The sequence below is a fragment of the Mirounga leonina genome, unplaced genomic scaffold, assembly GCF_011800145.1.
Source record: "Mirounga leonina isolate KUSES-001 unplaced genomic scaffold, KU_Mleo_1.0 Mir_96, whole genome shotgun sequence".
Classification (NCBI taxonomy): domain Eukaryota; kingdom Metazoa; phylum Chordata; class Mammalia; order Carnivora; family Phocidae; genus Mirounga; species Mirounga leonina.
In genome coordinates this window covers 7,803,851-7,820,920 of record NW_023270871.1, presented here as the reverse complement: position 1 = coordinate 7,820,920, position 17,070 = coordinate 7,803,851, and the positions used below count along the sequence as shown (strand labels likewise).

The 17,070-nt window shown below is 40.8% G+C and overlaps 1 protein-coding gene and 1 non-coding gene across 4 annotated transcripts in view; both read right to left on the bottom strand.

The window, feature by feature from the left end:
• Positions 1 to 17,070, bottom strand: part of LOC118006402 (NAD(P) transhydrogenase, mitochondrial) — a 92,317-nt gene extending 75,247 nt beyond the window's left edge. Inside the window, exons 1-5 of one of the 3 annotated variants that reach the window (XM_034999036.1) lie at positions 16,970 to 17,070; positions 11,746 to 11,949; positions 6,989 to 7,218; positions 4,214 to 4,431; positions 377 to 464 (exon numbers count right to left, since the gene is read on the bottom strand). In XM_034999036.1, the coding sequence (XP_034854927.1) occupies positions 377 to 464; positions 4,214 to 4,431; positions 6,989 to 7,218; positions 11,746 to 11,896 (687 nt within the window). In that variant the 5' untranslated portion in view covers positions 11,897 to 11,949; positions 16,970 to 17,070. Of the gene's footprint in view, positions 1 to 376; positions 465 to 4,213; positions 4,432 to 6,988; positions 7,219 to 11,745; positions 11,950 to 16,407; positions 16,531 to 16,725; positions 16,818 to 16,969 lie in introns of those variants that run through there. The other 2 variants (XM_034999035.1, XM_034999033.1) reach the window with 2 other exon arrangements.
• On the bottom strand, positions 5,115 to 5,240 carry LOC118006454. Its single transcript, XR_004678081.1, has one exon. It is a non-coding gene; the product is annotated as a small nucleolar RNA SNORA33 (small nucleolar RNA).

Below are 17,070 nucleotides of genomic sequence, written 5' to 3'. Positions count from 1 at the left end.
AACTAAGACCATCTTTCCTATGAACCAAGTGTCACAACACTGGGAAATCGAGAACTTACTGAATGGTATCTTGAAGCTTTTTTAAAAATTAGTAATAAACACACTACCCCGAATGAGTTATCCAAAACCCCTTTAAGAATTCAAGTTAGTAAGTCAAAAACAGAAAAAAACTAGAACTTCCAGAAACGTCAAAATTCTTGTTTGTCAAGCAATTGTAAACAGCCTCGAGGCTCCACCGTGTATCTGTACATGCACAGGGTTATCAATGTGAAGTCAACACAGAACAAAACTTCTAAAATAACTATATTTTAGTACTACACATACCCTCACTTTTAATCAACTCATAATATGAAGAAACATTAAAAGTTTTACCTACCTTAGCTGGAGGAACTTTTCCAGCAGCTGTGATCTGACCAGTGAAAAACCGTCCGAAATGATTTGATGCTAGTACAACAGCTTTATAACTGAAAAAATAAATAAATATTTCCATAAAATGAAAGATCTTAGACTCATATATTATCCTAAGTCGCCAACTGAACTTTTTTTTATTATTATGTTATGTTAATCACCATACATCACATCATTAGTTTTTGAGTAGTGTTCCATGATTCATTGTTTGCGTATAACACCCAGTGCTCCATGCAGAACGTGCCCTCCTTAATACCCATCAAGAGGCTAACTCATCTTCCCACCCACCCCCCCGCCAATTAAACTTTCTTTAATAGTCAAAGAATAATCGCTAACATTTTGTAGTACCCACTACGTGTCAAAAACCGTTCTTAGTGTCTCATGTAAACCTACTCCTTTAACCTCCATAACAATCCTGTGGAAAGGTACAGTTATTACCTTCATTTTGTAGATGAGTAAACAGAGACAGAGAGATGCAGAGACTTGCTAGTCACTCGGCTCGCAAATGGCAGAACCAGAAGCCTAACCCTGGCATCCTGCCTCCAGAAGCACACTCTTACCCAGGACGCTCCCTGACCTCTTCACAACAAATATTGCACAAGATCAGTTGGGGTAAAAAAATGCTAACAATGGTTTTCCTTGGGTGCTGGAATTACAGATACTTCAAACTTTCTGTTTTACTTCACTCTACTGTCCAAATGTTCTTAGATAATGATGTAGTATTTATATAACAGGGAAAAACCTCAAAATGAAAAAGAAATTAGATGTAGCTATATACTTGTACATAATAAAATTCCAACCTCAGAAAAACAATTCCTTTGACCACCAGTGGTTGAAAGCATGGGACTTTGAGGCAGAGTGCCCTCAGCACAGGTCCCAATTCTACCACTAACTAGCTTTGTGACCTTGGGTAATTTTCTAAATTCTCTAATGCTTGGTTTCCTCATCTATAGAGTGGGGGCAAAAAGAGCATCTGTCTCTTAGTGTTGTTACAAGGATTAAATGAAATAATGCAGGTAAAGCCCTTAGCACAAAGCCTGCGACAAAAAATGCTTGCTAAATATTAGTGTTTCTGGCCAAAGAAACACTCTGTGCAACAAAAACTAGTAAAATATACCATCTTTCCTTACTAGGATATTTTTTTTTTAGAGATTTTATTTATTTATTTGACAGAGAGAGACACAGTGAGAGAGGGAACACAAGCAGGGGGAGTGGGAGAGGGAGAAGCAGGCTCCCCGCAGAGCAGGGAGCCCGATGCAGGACTCGATCCCAGGACCCTGGGATCATGACCTGAGCCGAAGGCAGTCGCTTAACCGACTGAGCCACCCAGGTGCCCTTTACTAGGATATTTTTAACATATTAGACTAAGTTGATTTTCAGATAATTTTATACCTAAAAGGCACTTCTGCACATTCTCACTTGATAACATACATATAATTAAAATTATAATGCAACTATGTAATAAGATCCACCTGCTAGCTGACAATAAAATCTTTCCCTGATCCTATTTTTTATAAAATAATATTTGATACAATAATGGATGCAAAAGCATAAAATGGTAACCACTATTACTTTAAGTTAAATCATATTACAGCAAGAAAACAATATTTTAGAGATTATGTTGTTAGTCTTACTTCTGTATCAAAGTGATAGAAATTTTCAAAAAGCAAACATAATAAAGATTCAAATGCCACTGTAAGAAACTGGAATATTTTAAAAGATTCAGTTGCTATACTGAAAAAATAACAAAAATGAGATGGATCACACAGGAAATGTATAAGAAAACGCTGACGGTGGGAAAAAGTGATAACAGTTTGCCCTTTTTTTGATGAGAGCAAAAAAGCTCAGAATGAACATCAATGAACTGGAAGGAGCATGTCTTCACTGTACCATGGTTATGTGTCTGAGTTAGATAATGATTTATCACATACTGTGTGGATAAGCATACTTGAAGATTCACCTCTATGCCCTTTGCATATATCAGCTCAGGACATAATACAGTAATTCTTTAAATTGTGCCCCATGGATCCCCAAAGGTTCAAATTTCAGCCAGCTCTGGGGCCATTCCAGGTAGGGTAGAGAATAAACATGTTTCTGGACACCCCTCCATCCCTCAATTCAAGCAAGGCCACTCTGCTCTTACTGGATTTGTTTATATTGCCTCATAATATTTCATTTGCTCAAAAGATTCTACAGTTAAAAACCATTGATCTAGAGCCACTGACTTTGATAACCTTTCATATATATGCATTTCACAAGACAAAATCAACAACACTCTTAAAAGATTATATTGTACATCTTTTATAGAAAAATATCACAAAAAAATGTCTTCCAAATCAACCATTTGCCATATTATAGTAAGGATAACAAAATGTGTTTTTAACTTGTCCATTTTGTTTTCTGCTTTTCTATCAAAAACGAACAGTTGAAACCCAAAGTAGAATCCATTTGCTCTACTGGCCTATTTGATATGCTACACCTAAGATATAAAACCTAAGAAAACCTTCAGTTCATGTGTCAGGACGTAAAAGGCTTTATTCAAGTTAGGCTCTCTTTCAAGCACTATTTAACCATTTTCATCTGTTGGTGCCCCATTCATACTAGCAAATTGTCACTACCAATGGTTTTCATGCTTAAAATCTAATTCAACTAGTCTCTTAGAGGAGTTGATTTCATAAGCATCATCTATTTTCAGATTTCTCCCACTCTCTAGGCAGAGTCGGCAATACGCTGCACTCATACAGCTACTCCCACCCCTTCCCAGGGCAGGCACGATTACTCAGTCTGAGCCACATTCTTCTGAGCAGAATGCACCTTAGTCTCCTCTCAACAAAGCACTCCAACCAGTACCCTGGGAATGCGTGAGTGGCGGGCAAAGATAAGAGGACATAGTTAGCCCTCAGTTAGCAATATGGGGTTTGACACCAGATGAAACTTCCTCAAGTCCAGACATTTTCCCTATTCATTAAATATTTTATGAATTTACCTAAGCAAAACCTAATTAAAATGGTAAATGCTAATATATATATACGTTAGGTTGAACCATATGAAACTGCCAATATCCAACCATCTTTTACCTATAAAAACAGCAATTTATGTTAACTAAACTCACTGTGATAATCATTTCACAATATATTGATATATCAAATCATTGTTTATACCTTAAACTTATACAATGTTATAAATCAGTCATATCTCAATAAAACTTGAAAAAAACAGCCATTTCAACCTAATATATACATATATACACATATATCCACACATATACAGAAGAGAGTCTATTCCTCATACAAATAATTTCACAATCATTTGCTCTAGTGAAAGGAAATAAGGCTTCTACCTATGAAGACTAAAAAAGGATATAAAGCAGACTGCAATATGAAGAGTCATTTCCTATAACTGTGAAATAATAAAATGAGCCTTAAAAAATAAGCAAACTCTCGGGGCGCCTGTGTGGCTCAATTGGTTAAGCATCTGCCTTCGGCTCAGTTCATGATCCCGGGGTCCTGGAATCAAGCCCCGCATTGCGGGGGCGGGGGGGGGGGGTCCCTGCTCAGCAGGGGGCCTGCTTCTCCCTCTCCCTCTGCCTGCTGCTCTGCCTACCTGTGCTCTCTCTCTCTGTCAAGTAAATATATAAAATCTTTAAAAAATAAAATAAAATAAAAAAATAAGCAAACTCTCAAAAAGCTGCAATCTCCAACAATATTACGAGTAAAATCCCTGTAAGAGAGAAGAGCTATAATGAGCATGTTTCTAGAGTACCGCTGTGCTTTTGTTCAACTCAAATGGAAAAGAATCAACATACCCAGCAATGTTGGCCATGGAGCTTAGCGCATCATATCCCTGAGCAATTGTGACTCTTGGAACCTGGTCCATTGCCAAAACTGTAGTTTTTCTTTTAGAAAGTTTATTTAGCAAGTCTGGATTTTGGGCTGGGTAAATAAAGCTAATCAGTGTTCCCGATGTCTTTAAAAGGTCGGCTTCATGAACACCTAAAGTTGGATTAACCATGGGGGCTCGCACCTGAGGAAAAAAAGTCACGTCACTGATTAAAAATGTAAATATCTTAATCATATTTTTAAGTAAACCGGACAATTTAAATAATATGCAATGATTGAAATAACACTCCAGAAGTAATCTTTCAGCAATAAATTTCTGACTAAATTCCTAAACAAGGCAAGGAACACAAAGATCTTTGCCATCTGTCCCCTGATTAATGACCTACAAACTGTTCTGAGTACATTATTTACATATCTGAGCTCTTATTCTGGTAAGATTAAGAGATATTAGAATAAACGGGCAGGCAGTTTGTGTTGTGTGTTCAAAGATTCAATTCTTGCAAATTTTGGCAAGCACAAACATTTGGAGTGGCAAAAAGTTAAGAACATTTTAACCTAAACTCTCCATTGTCATATGTATAGATCTATGTCACCTTAAAATTCCAGCCGAATATTTCTAGATGAGCACAATTCAAACTAGTAGGCTTGCTGAATTGGGCTTAAGTAAAAAGCTATAATATAATTTTGTTCCAGGAAGAAGTATCAAATAAGTCAATGAACGCACACACCATAGGTTTGAAAGTTTCAAATGTCCACATTTCGAAGCCAATTTTTTTTTAATCCCACATTTTAAAATGTGGCTTTTGTTTTGTTTTTTAATTTCACTTGATCTTAGCCAAAAGGCCAAGAAGCGATGTTATTTTAATTTCTTACAGCCATTTTCAGGGACCTTAACGACTTCAATGTCTTTAAGGCTCGGAACATGGCTTTACTATCACCAGCTTTTCCTAAGTTCCTGCAGGCATTCAGGTAAGCAGATTCACTGGCTGGCTTTTAAAATGTGGTTTATATCCAAGTTTAAAAATCAATCTTCAATTAACATGTATCCTTTCATTAGCTCTTATTTCGCAATAGCGCTCTTAGGCAAGTAAGCCCAGAAAGCAATAGCTCAGGGACTTATGTTTTAAAAGGAAACAGAAACACAAACACTGGGTCAATATTTTCATTCCACAGCATTTCATCTCAATTTACCTATGAGACACTTTATTTGTTACTCCCATGTCAGTTGCTGCTCTGGTGATTCATGTGATTTTATAATAAGATTCTCTGGCAAGGTCTATTTTTCCTCAGTGAGAATCTATAATATAGATTTAGTAAAAATTAGAGGACAACTTTGAATTAATTCTACTGGCCCCTATCAAATCTCAGCTGAAACTGTTGGCATCTGAGTGATTTAAGTCAATAGGATGTCTCCCTCAATGTGCTTTCTGGATCCCTAGTTGCTCAAGATATTAACAGGCTTGACTCAGAAATTAGGTCCCAGAGCCAAGCAGTTTATTAATGCAAGTGTAAAGTTATATAAGTTTCTATATTGTAGGATTTCTCAGTGCTTTTAACATGCTCATATACACTGTGAATCTCTAATAGGAACACAAAGCATTTCCAAAACTTATGTGTACCCTACCAACCCTTTACTGCGGGACATCTCAAAAGTTTTTGATCCCTAGAGCATATATTGGAATGGATTATACTTATTTTTGTACCTAAGCTCTTTTACTATACTAAGTTATATCACCAAGTATCTGTAAACCTGAACGCTCTAAAAGCTTGAGTTGAATTACAACTTACCTACATACCATAAATTTTACTATTAACATCTATAGCAAAAAATTTTGTCTTCTGCAAAAATCACTAAAACCCTACCCAACTTATTCAGTAGAGTTTATGCAAAAAAAAAAAAAGGCAATTATGTGATTGATTCACCTTAGAAATTAATATACAAACACACACACACACACACACACAAAGCTGGTATTTCCTGAAAAAGAAAGGAGCTTCTTTCAGGCTAATGATCAAGCTTCTACAAGCCCTATTTCCTTCCTTGTCTTGGTTGCAGAATGCTTAGGATTTAAGTTAATGCTCCCCTCTAGTAATTATCTCTGCTAGACTTGTGATGCAATCTCTTCCTTTCTCTATATGATTTTTTTTGCTTCAGATTTTACATCTAAAGTTCTTCAGCACATAGATTGCTATTGTATATTAAGACCTTTTATTAAAGTAGGTAAGGCTACTCTCCACTCAGGCCCTTCTTGCTTTCTCCAGGGCAGCCCTGCCCTCTCTAGAAATAGCAGTTATGTCAGATACATCACTCTTTCTTCTATGTATCAGAAGATCACAGCTATATCACTGTTCCTTCTATGTATCAGAAGATCACGGTATATTCAGTCCCAGGAGGAATTCCATGCCTTTTGTTCTATTCTAGTAGCACTTGAATACTCACCTGTAGGTATTTTGGATATATATGAACCAGGAAGTGCAAATTCTCCCTAGCCAAAAAGAAGGGAATTTCCATATGACAAACGTAAAAAGGAAGATCACTTTCTCCCCTCATGGATAAACATGGATCACATTGCCTGATAAAAGTTCTATTGGAATATGAAGAATATTCACAACATACAAGCATTTCTCTGAGGAAAGACATTGTTTGAAAATATGAAGAGACATAACAACAGTTTAATTTTCCTATGAAAAGTTTTTTAAACGTCGGCATGCCATAAATGAGGGGGGAAAGGAATAATTACTTTGACCACCAAATCAGAAGCCAGCACTTCCTTCACCCCTTGGATCTGGGCACCTGCTGCTCTGTAGTGATCATCAGAAAACTTGGAAGCTTCACCAGCACCTGATTCCACGACAACACTGAAACCCTGCTTGACCAAGGCCTGAACCCCAGCAGGAGACAATGCCACCCGCTTCTCATTTTGGAAAATCTCCTTGGGGACACCAACAGTCAGTTGTTTATATGGAATTCCTACAAAGGCAAAAAAAAAAAAAAAAAATTAGTAAAATACAACAACATAAAAACAAAAATAGGCAGTCTGTTCAAAATATACCACACATACAAGTTGCTGCTCAAAATAATATTCCCGCTTCATAATCATAATTGAGTTTTTTGATCGATCATGGGAAATATTTTTGCCCACTCTCCTGAAAATTCCAAATATTTCATTTAACCAAATGGTTCTCTTCAAATCACATGACTAGATTAGTTTATCCTTAGGGGGAAAAAATGGGTTGTAAGAGGGCGCCTGGGTGGCTCAGTTGGTTGAGTGACTGCCTTCAGCTCAGGTCATGATCCTGGAGTCCCTGGATCGAGTCCCGCATCGGGCTCCCTGTTCGGCAGGGAGCCTGCTTCTCCCTCTCCCACTCCCCCCTGCTTGTGTTCCCTCTCTCGCTGTGTCTTTCTCTGTCAAATAAATAAATAAAATCTTTAAAAAAAAAAAAATGGGTTGTAAGAGATCATTCAACAAGCAAATTCCACTCTTCAAACTAACCCTCTGGGATTTATGGTCTCCTTGTCCTTACCCTTAAGAAAGACAGAAGTAATCTGCTGTTTTGAAGAACAAGCCTATACTAGACACTTTGGTGGCCTGCCACACTCAAGAGTGGAAGGATCCTGGCAATTTGACCAATGCAATTCCTCACAGATTTCCAAGGTTGTATCCTGAGACCCTACATTCTTGGCCCCCACTGATTAGACCAGGGATCAACAGCTGGGTCAAAGATAATAGTCTACAGGCCAGACAACCTCTGACGTGACTTACACAGGAACTACCCGAGGACACTCTATGTTGGCCAGTAATGACCCAACCCATTCAGGTTCTTTTTCAGGGCGTCTGTGACCCACAGAAAAGGACAAGGGAGTAAATGGTACAGAAGCTATTTGTAAGCAACCATGAGGTAATCAAAGGGAGGTATACAGCCATAGTAGTAGAAACATCAGGAGTGGAGATACAAAGAGGGAAGATGAGCCACAGCTATGACATTCAGAAGAACATTCCACTTTTCCAAGAAGTAAATGAAGAGTTTCCTGGGCTTCTGTACTTCCCAAGATCACATACAATAAACCCTCATCACAAAATATAGCCTGATGGGATCCTATTCCTTGCAACCCAAAAGAGCCTGCATGATATATATAAAGTATTTATAGATGGTTCTGAACAGCTTTAACTACAGTACATTAGTTTCTTCTGTTTTACTCAACATGAGGGCATAAATAGATTTTTTTAAATAAAGATCTGCTTTTATATGTTTTACTAAAGCTTAGGAAATCTACTCTAACAACCTAAACTCTAGATATACATAATAAAAAAATTAAATTATCTCCACAGAATAACAATAATCATTAAGTGAGTGAGGCCTCAGAGAAATGAAGTCAACCTAAAAATACCACCACTTGATCACAGTCTTAGACCCCATACTCGATAAACGGTAATAACTGATAGTAAACCAAAGGCAAACATACGCTGAATCTTACCCTCTACTTGAAGAAGAGGGAGGAAAATAATAGAAAGAGGGAAAATATTTTGGATTGATGTGCGAAGTTAAATCACATATACATTTCGGGCTTACTTATCTGACAATCTCAAATTACCTAGGCCCTATATACCATAAGCCAAGGAAGCTACCGAAGACAAATGAAGTCCCATCAAACAGATTTAGGAGCCAACCTGAAAGGGCATCCACTTGGCCAAATAGGAAACAATCTGAGCATGAAAGAGAATAATTAATTGCAATGTAATAAAACACATCCAAGTGAGTTAGTTATGATACTCAAAAAATATTTTTTTAAAAGCTTCACTAGTCAACTAGTCTTTGGTCTCCCAAAGATATCCACATTCTAATCCTCAGAACCTGTGAATATGTTAGGATACACAGCAAAGGAGAATTAGGGGAGCAGATGGAATTAAGGTTGCTAATCAAATGACCCTGAAATAAGGAGATTATCCTGGATTATCTGGGTGGTCCCAATGCACTCACAAGGGTCCTTATCTGTGGAAAAAGAAGGCAGAAGAGTCAGAGTCAAATAGTAATGTGAAGATACTATGCTGCTGGCTATGAAGACGGAAGTGGGGGCCACGAGCCAAAGAACGCAAGCCAAAAGCTGGACAAGGTAAGGAAAAAGACCTCTCCTAAAGCCTCCAGAAGGAATACAGCCCCACCAATACCTTCATATAAACCTAGTGAGAGCCATTCCAGACTTTGGCCTCCAGGAGTGCAAGACAATAAATCTGTGTTGTATGAAACCCATATATTTGTGATCACTTGTTACAGCAGAAATAGAAAACTAATACTTAAGGGAACCAAGACATTATTACCAAAACTAGTAAATAATGGGACAGAATCAAGCATTGGCACCACAACCTCAGGGTAACTAAATAATAGAGGGAAAGTTTCTCTTTACAGAAAAATTCTAGCTCATAAATGAAGATAAAATGATAGAGTATCACCATTTTAAAAACCCCCATAAAACCATGGATTTAGTTAATGATCATTAAACGTCTGTATAGCCTTTGAGTGAAACAGTGATGGGAGCTTCCTAATAGATGGATACCAACAACATCTAAACTCACTGATTAATCTTCTTGATGTAATGCAATAGATCATACACAGCATCACCTATGAAGTATTCTTACCAAAAAGAAAAAACAAACAAACAAATCTGAGTCTAATCAAGCCTCTAGATCTAGCTAAATGGTACAGAAAATACAAGGGACAGAGAAACTGGGTTTTAATAAGACCAGGGGAATTTAGTCAGCCAAACCTAGAATGTGAAATTCTGCAGGGCAACAACGACATTCTTCAACAAATAAATTAAAAAGAGAAAAAAGGAAACAGAGATCAAAAGAAGGGATGTAGCAAGCAAATACAACATGTAGATCCTGTTTGGATCATTATTTGGATAAGGCAACCGTAAAAAAACACTTTTTTTAAATATGAATACTAACTGGATTACTTTTCATGCTTCTCAATGTGGTAATTGTCGCGTTATACATTTTAAATAGAATCATTATCTTTTAGATATAAAAAATGATTATCTAGGAAATAGTCAAGAGCCAGAAATTGAATAAACAAAAGTCTCCTGCATAGTCAATATAGAGATCTTGATGTCCAGCCTTTAGTCACAAGGACAATTCTCACGTCCTCAATGCAGTTACTTACTTCTATCTTATACACAATTTTATCACGCTTGGATCATCTGGCTTTCTAGAACACCTAAAATAAAAATCTGAAGATAAAGTTGAGGACTCTCAGGGGCAGGTACCTGGCCAACAGTCACTTGTCATGTGAGAACAAGAAAAGAGGCTGTGAATTCTATGAAAGACAGACATAAGAACTCAAAAAGCATAGCGGTGTCGGGATCCTGAATGCACAGAGTCCTACAAACGTAAAAAGAAGGGCATTATTCTATGTGGCAAAAACTTTAGGTTGCCCCCCACCAAATGTCCATCCTGTTCTTCCACCTTAGTTACAGAATGCCGATTTTAATGGAATATGTCGCCATCTAGAACAAAGGACCTCTTTTATGTCCAAGTCTCCCTTATAACCACATAATGGCCACCTATCTGAGTTTTGGCCCATGAGGTATAGACAGTCCTAGGAGGGTCTTTGTGCGAAGTGCATAAAGGGATCTCATTCAGCTTAGAAAGCCCTTATTTAGCTTCTCCTTTTGGCCTGCACACTAGAACAGAAGCATGGGGATCCTAGCAGGGAAGGCCTTGTAGGCTACCAAAAGACTTCAGCTCTTAACTCTGCATGGGCTAGGACACTGTGGCAAATTCTGAATAGAAAAGTACATGATCTTTCATTTTTAAAAGATGATGCTGTCACGTATAGAACAGACTGTAGCAGGAGCAGAGGCAGAAAGCATAGAGCACATTTAGAAGATGAGCACAACAGTCCCGTGACAGATGATGGTGGTCCCGTGACAGATGATGGTGGCATGGAACAGGAAGATAACAGCAGTGATGGTGAGAAGAACAGACTCCGGATACAAGGTAGGGCTGAACCGTACCTACTGTGAAGATCTAGGAAGACTCCAAGGTTTCTGACCTAAGCAACTGAGATGAAGTTGCCATTCACTAAATCAAGAAGCACTACTTCAGATTAATTCATATACTTAGTTGCTAATTCTTGAGCAGAGATGAGCCATGTATGTTACAATTCCTCCATACTGACAAGGAAAGAGGAAGAGCTGCTGGGAGAAATGGTTACTCTGAGCAATAGTTTCCTGGGTACAACTCAACTGGTTTATCATCTCTCTTTTTCTCTTTTTCTATTTTCTTTTCTTCTCTATTAGCACTGACGATCAGGAACTTCTATACATGGAAAATATTTTTAAAAAGCACTCCTTAGGGTTCTTTTTTTAATGCAAAATGATGACTCACAAACACCAGGCTGTAACACTGCATGACTTTTCCTTTTATCAATCATCAGGAGATCTGTTAGCTCCTACGACTTGAAGGTTTGACTTACATCCATTGACGTGAGACTTTACCTGGTTTTACAGGAGCTTTACACCAAAGAGCCTGATGAGTATGAAATGTTCGTAAAAAATCCTTCTTCCCAGGTATAACCTTACAGGACCCCAAATTGCTAAGTAAAGGACACGAACAGCCAGTCACCACGGTTTTCAGTAGATTCGCCATGTTTGTATGAGCTCCCAACTTTCTGAATCCCAAATTTCCTTGAGGGTAAATCACTAAAACGAAAGAAAATAAAGTATTTATGTGCTAAGAAAAACATACTTTGTCATTTGAACATCAAAAACATTTTTTAAAAATACTAATTCAAAGAGCTTGGAATATAAAGTTTTATGTGGGCATCTACAATGAATTTATTTGCCAAGCCCTTTACTTACAGAAGATGCTTCAAAACTTTGTTTCCGACTCAGATATGTAAAACTTGAAATCCATTTTCCCACTAAAATAGTGGTTATAAACCCACTATTCAATTCTAAGCCTTGATCACCTAAGTCTAATTGATCCTTAATGTAGCTAGAAAGCTGAAAAAGAAAATTGCTATAGAGTCCAATCACATCTTACATGAAAGTTGTCTTCTAAATCTGCACATACAGCAAAAATTGCATAGTTATCCTTGAATTTCCCTTAAATTGTCTATAAAACTGTATAGTAGCAAGCTATTTAGCCACCATGTACAGAAAACACTGGCAACCCATTCAGTGCAGCAAGATGCTTATCCTGTAAGACCCCCGAATTGAGACTGAGTGAACATGAGATGCATGTTTGCTAAGTGCACATCTCAAAAAATTAAACATGTGTGAGATATGACACCAATTTTAAAAAAGAAAGAAAAATGCCATTATCACATAAGTTTGCGCTTGTAGGTGTGGGTGTAACTAGGAACTCTTCCATTAGTGGTTCTCACAAGTGGCTACTTCTTTTTTTTTTTTTTAAGATTATTTATTTATTTATTAGAGGGTGAGCAGGAGAGAAACAGCATGAGAGGGGAGAGGGTCAGAGGGAGAAGCAGGCTGAGCCGGGAGCCCGATGTGGGACTCGATCCCAGGACCCTGGGATCATGACCTGAGCTGAAGGCAGTCGCTTAACCAACTGAGCCACCCAGGCGCCCACAAGTGGCTACTTCTTTACCAGCTCTAAATGGGCCAGATGAAGTGTCACTGACCTTTGTTATTATTGACCTAAGCTTCAGTGGTTACCTCCACTGCTCTGCATGGCAGATCCCCAGGGCTGCACTGAAGGCACGCCCACCATTCCCTTGATTCCCGGTGTTCCCCCATCCTTCTTTTCTTTCCTTCAAAATCGGGAAGAAGCAGAAGATCTGGAATTCTATCAGTCAAGCTCAGCTAACTCCACCAACTGCTTTAAGCTCTGCCCCATCGTGTGGGCCCTGTTAGGGTCCAGCACCCAATCCTAGCAGACTCCATAAACATTCTTCCAGCGTCCAGAGGAAGAAGGGTCTAGCTTACTCAGAACTGCTACTACAACTCCCTGAAGCAACTTCTTACAAATACCAGAAAGCCACACTGGGAATGGAAATCCTTAATCCAGATGGTGCTTATTCTTAAAATGCCCTTTAATTCAACAAACACGTATAGAGGGCTGAGTCAGAGGCACAGCCGTTAGAAGCATCTGTAGAATCAAACTGGAATAGGTGACACACTTTGAGATAAGAAAAGTCAACAAGTAATAACACTACAAAGCAGAGTAAGGCAAGTCCAAAGCTCTTTGAGGGATCAAAGAAGGAGATTATGTATTCCTACAGGGCTCAGAAAAAAGGAAAGAAACACATTTGAGATGGAGAGCATAATGTGAAAAAAGCTAAGGAAGCGGAAGCATGCAACATGGGTTCAGGCATGCAATCAGAAATGTATCTGAACAATGTTTTGCACTTGAATAGGTTTTATATTTTCAGTGTTTCCACATGTCATTTCATTTCAATCCCAAGCATTCCTGAGTCCCATAAATATTCTCCTCATTTATTCATGGGTCACTTCTAGGGTTAGTCATGGCTGAGAATGGAGAGCAACAGTTTGAAATCCAGCCCCGAATTCAAAACATTCACAGAATCTATGCCAAGAACAAGGGAGAAACAAAGATATATAAAAGATATATAAAAGATACAAAGATATAAAAAATTCTTGCCTTAAGGGAGATCTGTCCTACCATTACCAATGACCTAGTTTTTTTTTTTTTAAGATTTTATTTATTATTTATTTGACACACACAGAAAGAGAGAGAACAAGTTGGGGGGAGTGGCAAGCAGAGGGAGAGGGAGAAGCAGGCTCCCCACTGAGTAGGGAGCCCGATGTGGGGCTCGATCCCAGGACCCTGGGATCATGACCTGAGCCGAAGGCAGACGCTTAACCGACTGAGCCACCCAGGCACCCCAACCAATGACCTAGTCTTATCCCAACCTCCCCACTTACCCTAGTTTCTCTTCTTGGATCATCCCACCTCCCCAACAACCACCATTCTCGTGGGGCTGATGAGGTTTACCCAGACCTCATCAGGGAAAGAACAAAGCTAGCTATAAGAGAGCCTGTGTGTTGTCTAAGTCTGCCGCTCACTCCCTGAATCTCTCTGCATCTCAGTCTGCTCATCTATAAAAGCATAGGAAAGCTCATTTGTTAGACCCCATTAGGCTCTAAAACTTTTATGATGAGATTTTACAGTGCTTTAAAGCTGAAGTCCTATTTCATAAAATCTGGAAAAACTGTCCTGCCTACTTAGAAAATGGGAATTTGATGTTGAATAGATCCCTGGCATCAAGCATCAGTTAAGGCCAAGGCCTTCAGAGGCCGATCTTGCCAAAAAATTCCACTTACTTCAAGTTATGAACATACAGGACAGTGATCAGAAAGTAGTTTATTGGCAAGAATGGTCCCTACCACTAAGCCTAAATCAAATACAAATGACCCTGAAAGATATTCGGAGAATATCTGAAACCGTGTTATCACAGACAGGTACTTGTTTATATCGAACATAGAATACTAGCCTAATTGTCATATTTGTCCCTCTCTTCACTTAAAAAGCCCTCTATTTTATTATCCATGTGTTTCTATGACTTTGAAGCAATGGGGGAAAGCTTTACAACTCAAAATTGAAAAAAAAATAATTAGTATATCATTGATACAGCACTGTAATGTAAGTTATTCGGATAACTTTCTCCCCAATAGGTACTAAAATTCTTGAGGGCAGGGAGAGAGGGCAGCCTAGAGGCTAACAAGGTGACCTGTGGGTTGTAAGCCCCCATTCTGTAATTTATTAGCTGTGTCCTTGGCAAGTCATTCACTTAACTCCTCTGAAACTGATTCCCTCACCTTTAAAATGAGGATAATAACAGCACCTGTCTGTTGTGAGGATTAAAAGGACACAGTATTTTAATTGCTATTATTATTCACTTTGGTATTACATCTGGCTCAGTGCTTTGCACAAAATAGGAAAACAGCAAGTGTTTTTTGATTGAATGAATGAATAACTAGGGCTAGGTAACTTGAAACCTAGGTATCTAAGGAACACATTCTCCAGAGTTTCAGGAGATTTCCTTTGAAAATGAAATGCTGTGTATCCTTGCGGAAAACTGATTCCATCAGCAAAGGTAAACAGCCTGAGCACACTTGCTGATAAGAAAGTAATCCTAAACTGTACATTTAATAAAATTTAAAAAAAACAGCCAGGTTTGCAAATCAAAGGGGTGTGATGGAGAAGAGGGGGAGCATTTTAAATAAAAGCATGCAAGTCCCATCCAAACGGAGTCTGTCCTACAAGACTCCTTACAAGGCGATCTCTCTAGGACTGCCCTGCACCACAGGGCGAATAAAGGACGCCTGCAACCGTAAACAAGTCACGCTTTTAAAGCAGAGCATACCAACCAAGGACACAATACCCTACAGAAGCTTAGACTGGCAGGCAGTGTGACCGCCACCAAACTACCGCCCCTCCTTCGGCCACTAAACTGCAGCGCGGCTGGCAACTGCCCGGGACCGCTATTTATAACCTTCCCCTGAAGCCGATTGGCCAAGGCCGAATAAGAGACATTCCGCCTCCGGGGTTCGAATCAGCTCGGCCCCCACCGCTGTCTCCTCCCGGTCGCCAACCCCGGGCCCCACTCTGCCTGGGTGAAGTTTGCCCGGACCACCACCAGCCGGCACAGACAGACACACTCACAACGTCCGCTCGCCACCTCCTAGGTCTCCAGCTGACCGCCGACCCCGAACTCCCTCAAGGTTCAAGCGCAATTTCGGGGCGTCCAGCTGCCACTTCTCTAGGTGCACCCTCTATCAAAAGTCCTCTATGACCTCTCCTCCTCCCCCCATCTTGCGGGCCGAAATGACCCCGTACGACTCCCGCTGCCCGCCAAAGCTCCAAGATCTGCACCTGCACAGCTGCCTGTTCCCTGGCCCCTGCCACCAACCACCCGCCCACTCCTTTCCACGTCGCCCCAGCAAGAGACAGGAAAGAGGGCCCGCGAGGCGAGGTTCTCCTTCCGGACGCAAGCCTCTGGCCTGCGGGCGCCCGCGTGCCCCTCGCACCCAGGCCACTGCCAACCCCGCCCGCTTCTGCTCTTTGACAGGTCTCCTCCTCGGCGGGGGCCCGGACAATCCCCGCGAGCCCCGCTGCCCCTCCGCAGCTGCGCCCCAATCGCGCGCCCCGGCTGCCCGCGCCGCGCCGCTCACCTTGGCGGGGAGGCCAGGCGGCCCTGGGCGGCGCGCGCGGGGGGGACGCCGCGCTGACAGACCCGGGTTCGGGCCCCGAGGCTCTGAGCCTCCAAACCGGAAGAACAGCCCCAACCCCGCGGCGGCGGCGGCCACGTGACGGCGACACACGCACACACACGCACACACACACGCACGCACACGCACCGGCGCCCCCTCCCCCACCCCGCGCCCCTCCCCCCCGGCCCTTCAGCCCGCTCGGCCCGGCGCCTGCCGCCCTCTCTCCGGACGAGAACACGACCTCACCAAACGCCCCTTTAGAGCGCAAAGGCTAGTTACCCCAAGGGCCCTTCACTCCTCAGCGGCAGCCAAAACCTCTTTGTCTCGGGCTCTACCCGCGGGCCCCTGCCCCGCCTCCGCGCTTTCCCTCGGCGCGTCCTTGTCAATCAAACCTGGAGCCCTGCGCCGGCGCTCAAGTTTTCAGGGCTACATTTGGAGCTGGAGAACCGGTTACAAAGTGTGGTTTCCTCTCCAGTGTTCCACCAGAGCGAATACAAGGATAATATAACTCCATTTTTGGTACCTTTCCTCTAGCTCTCTAGGAAAAATCAGAACTTCTGTAACAGAAGAGGACCAAAAGGACAGTGGGAGGAGGCCGAGGGGTGGTGAAGGGCGGGAATGAGG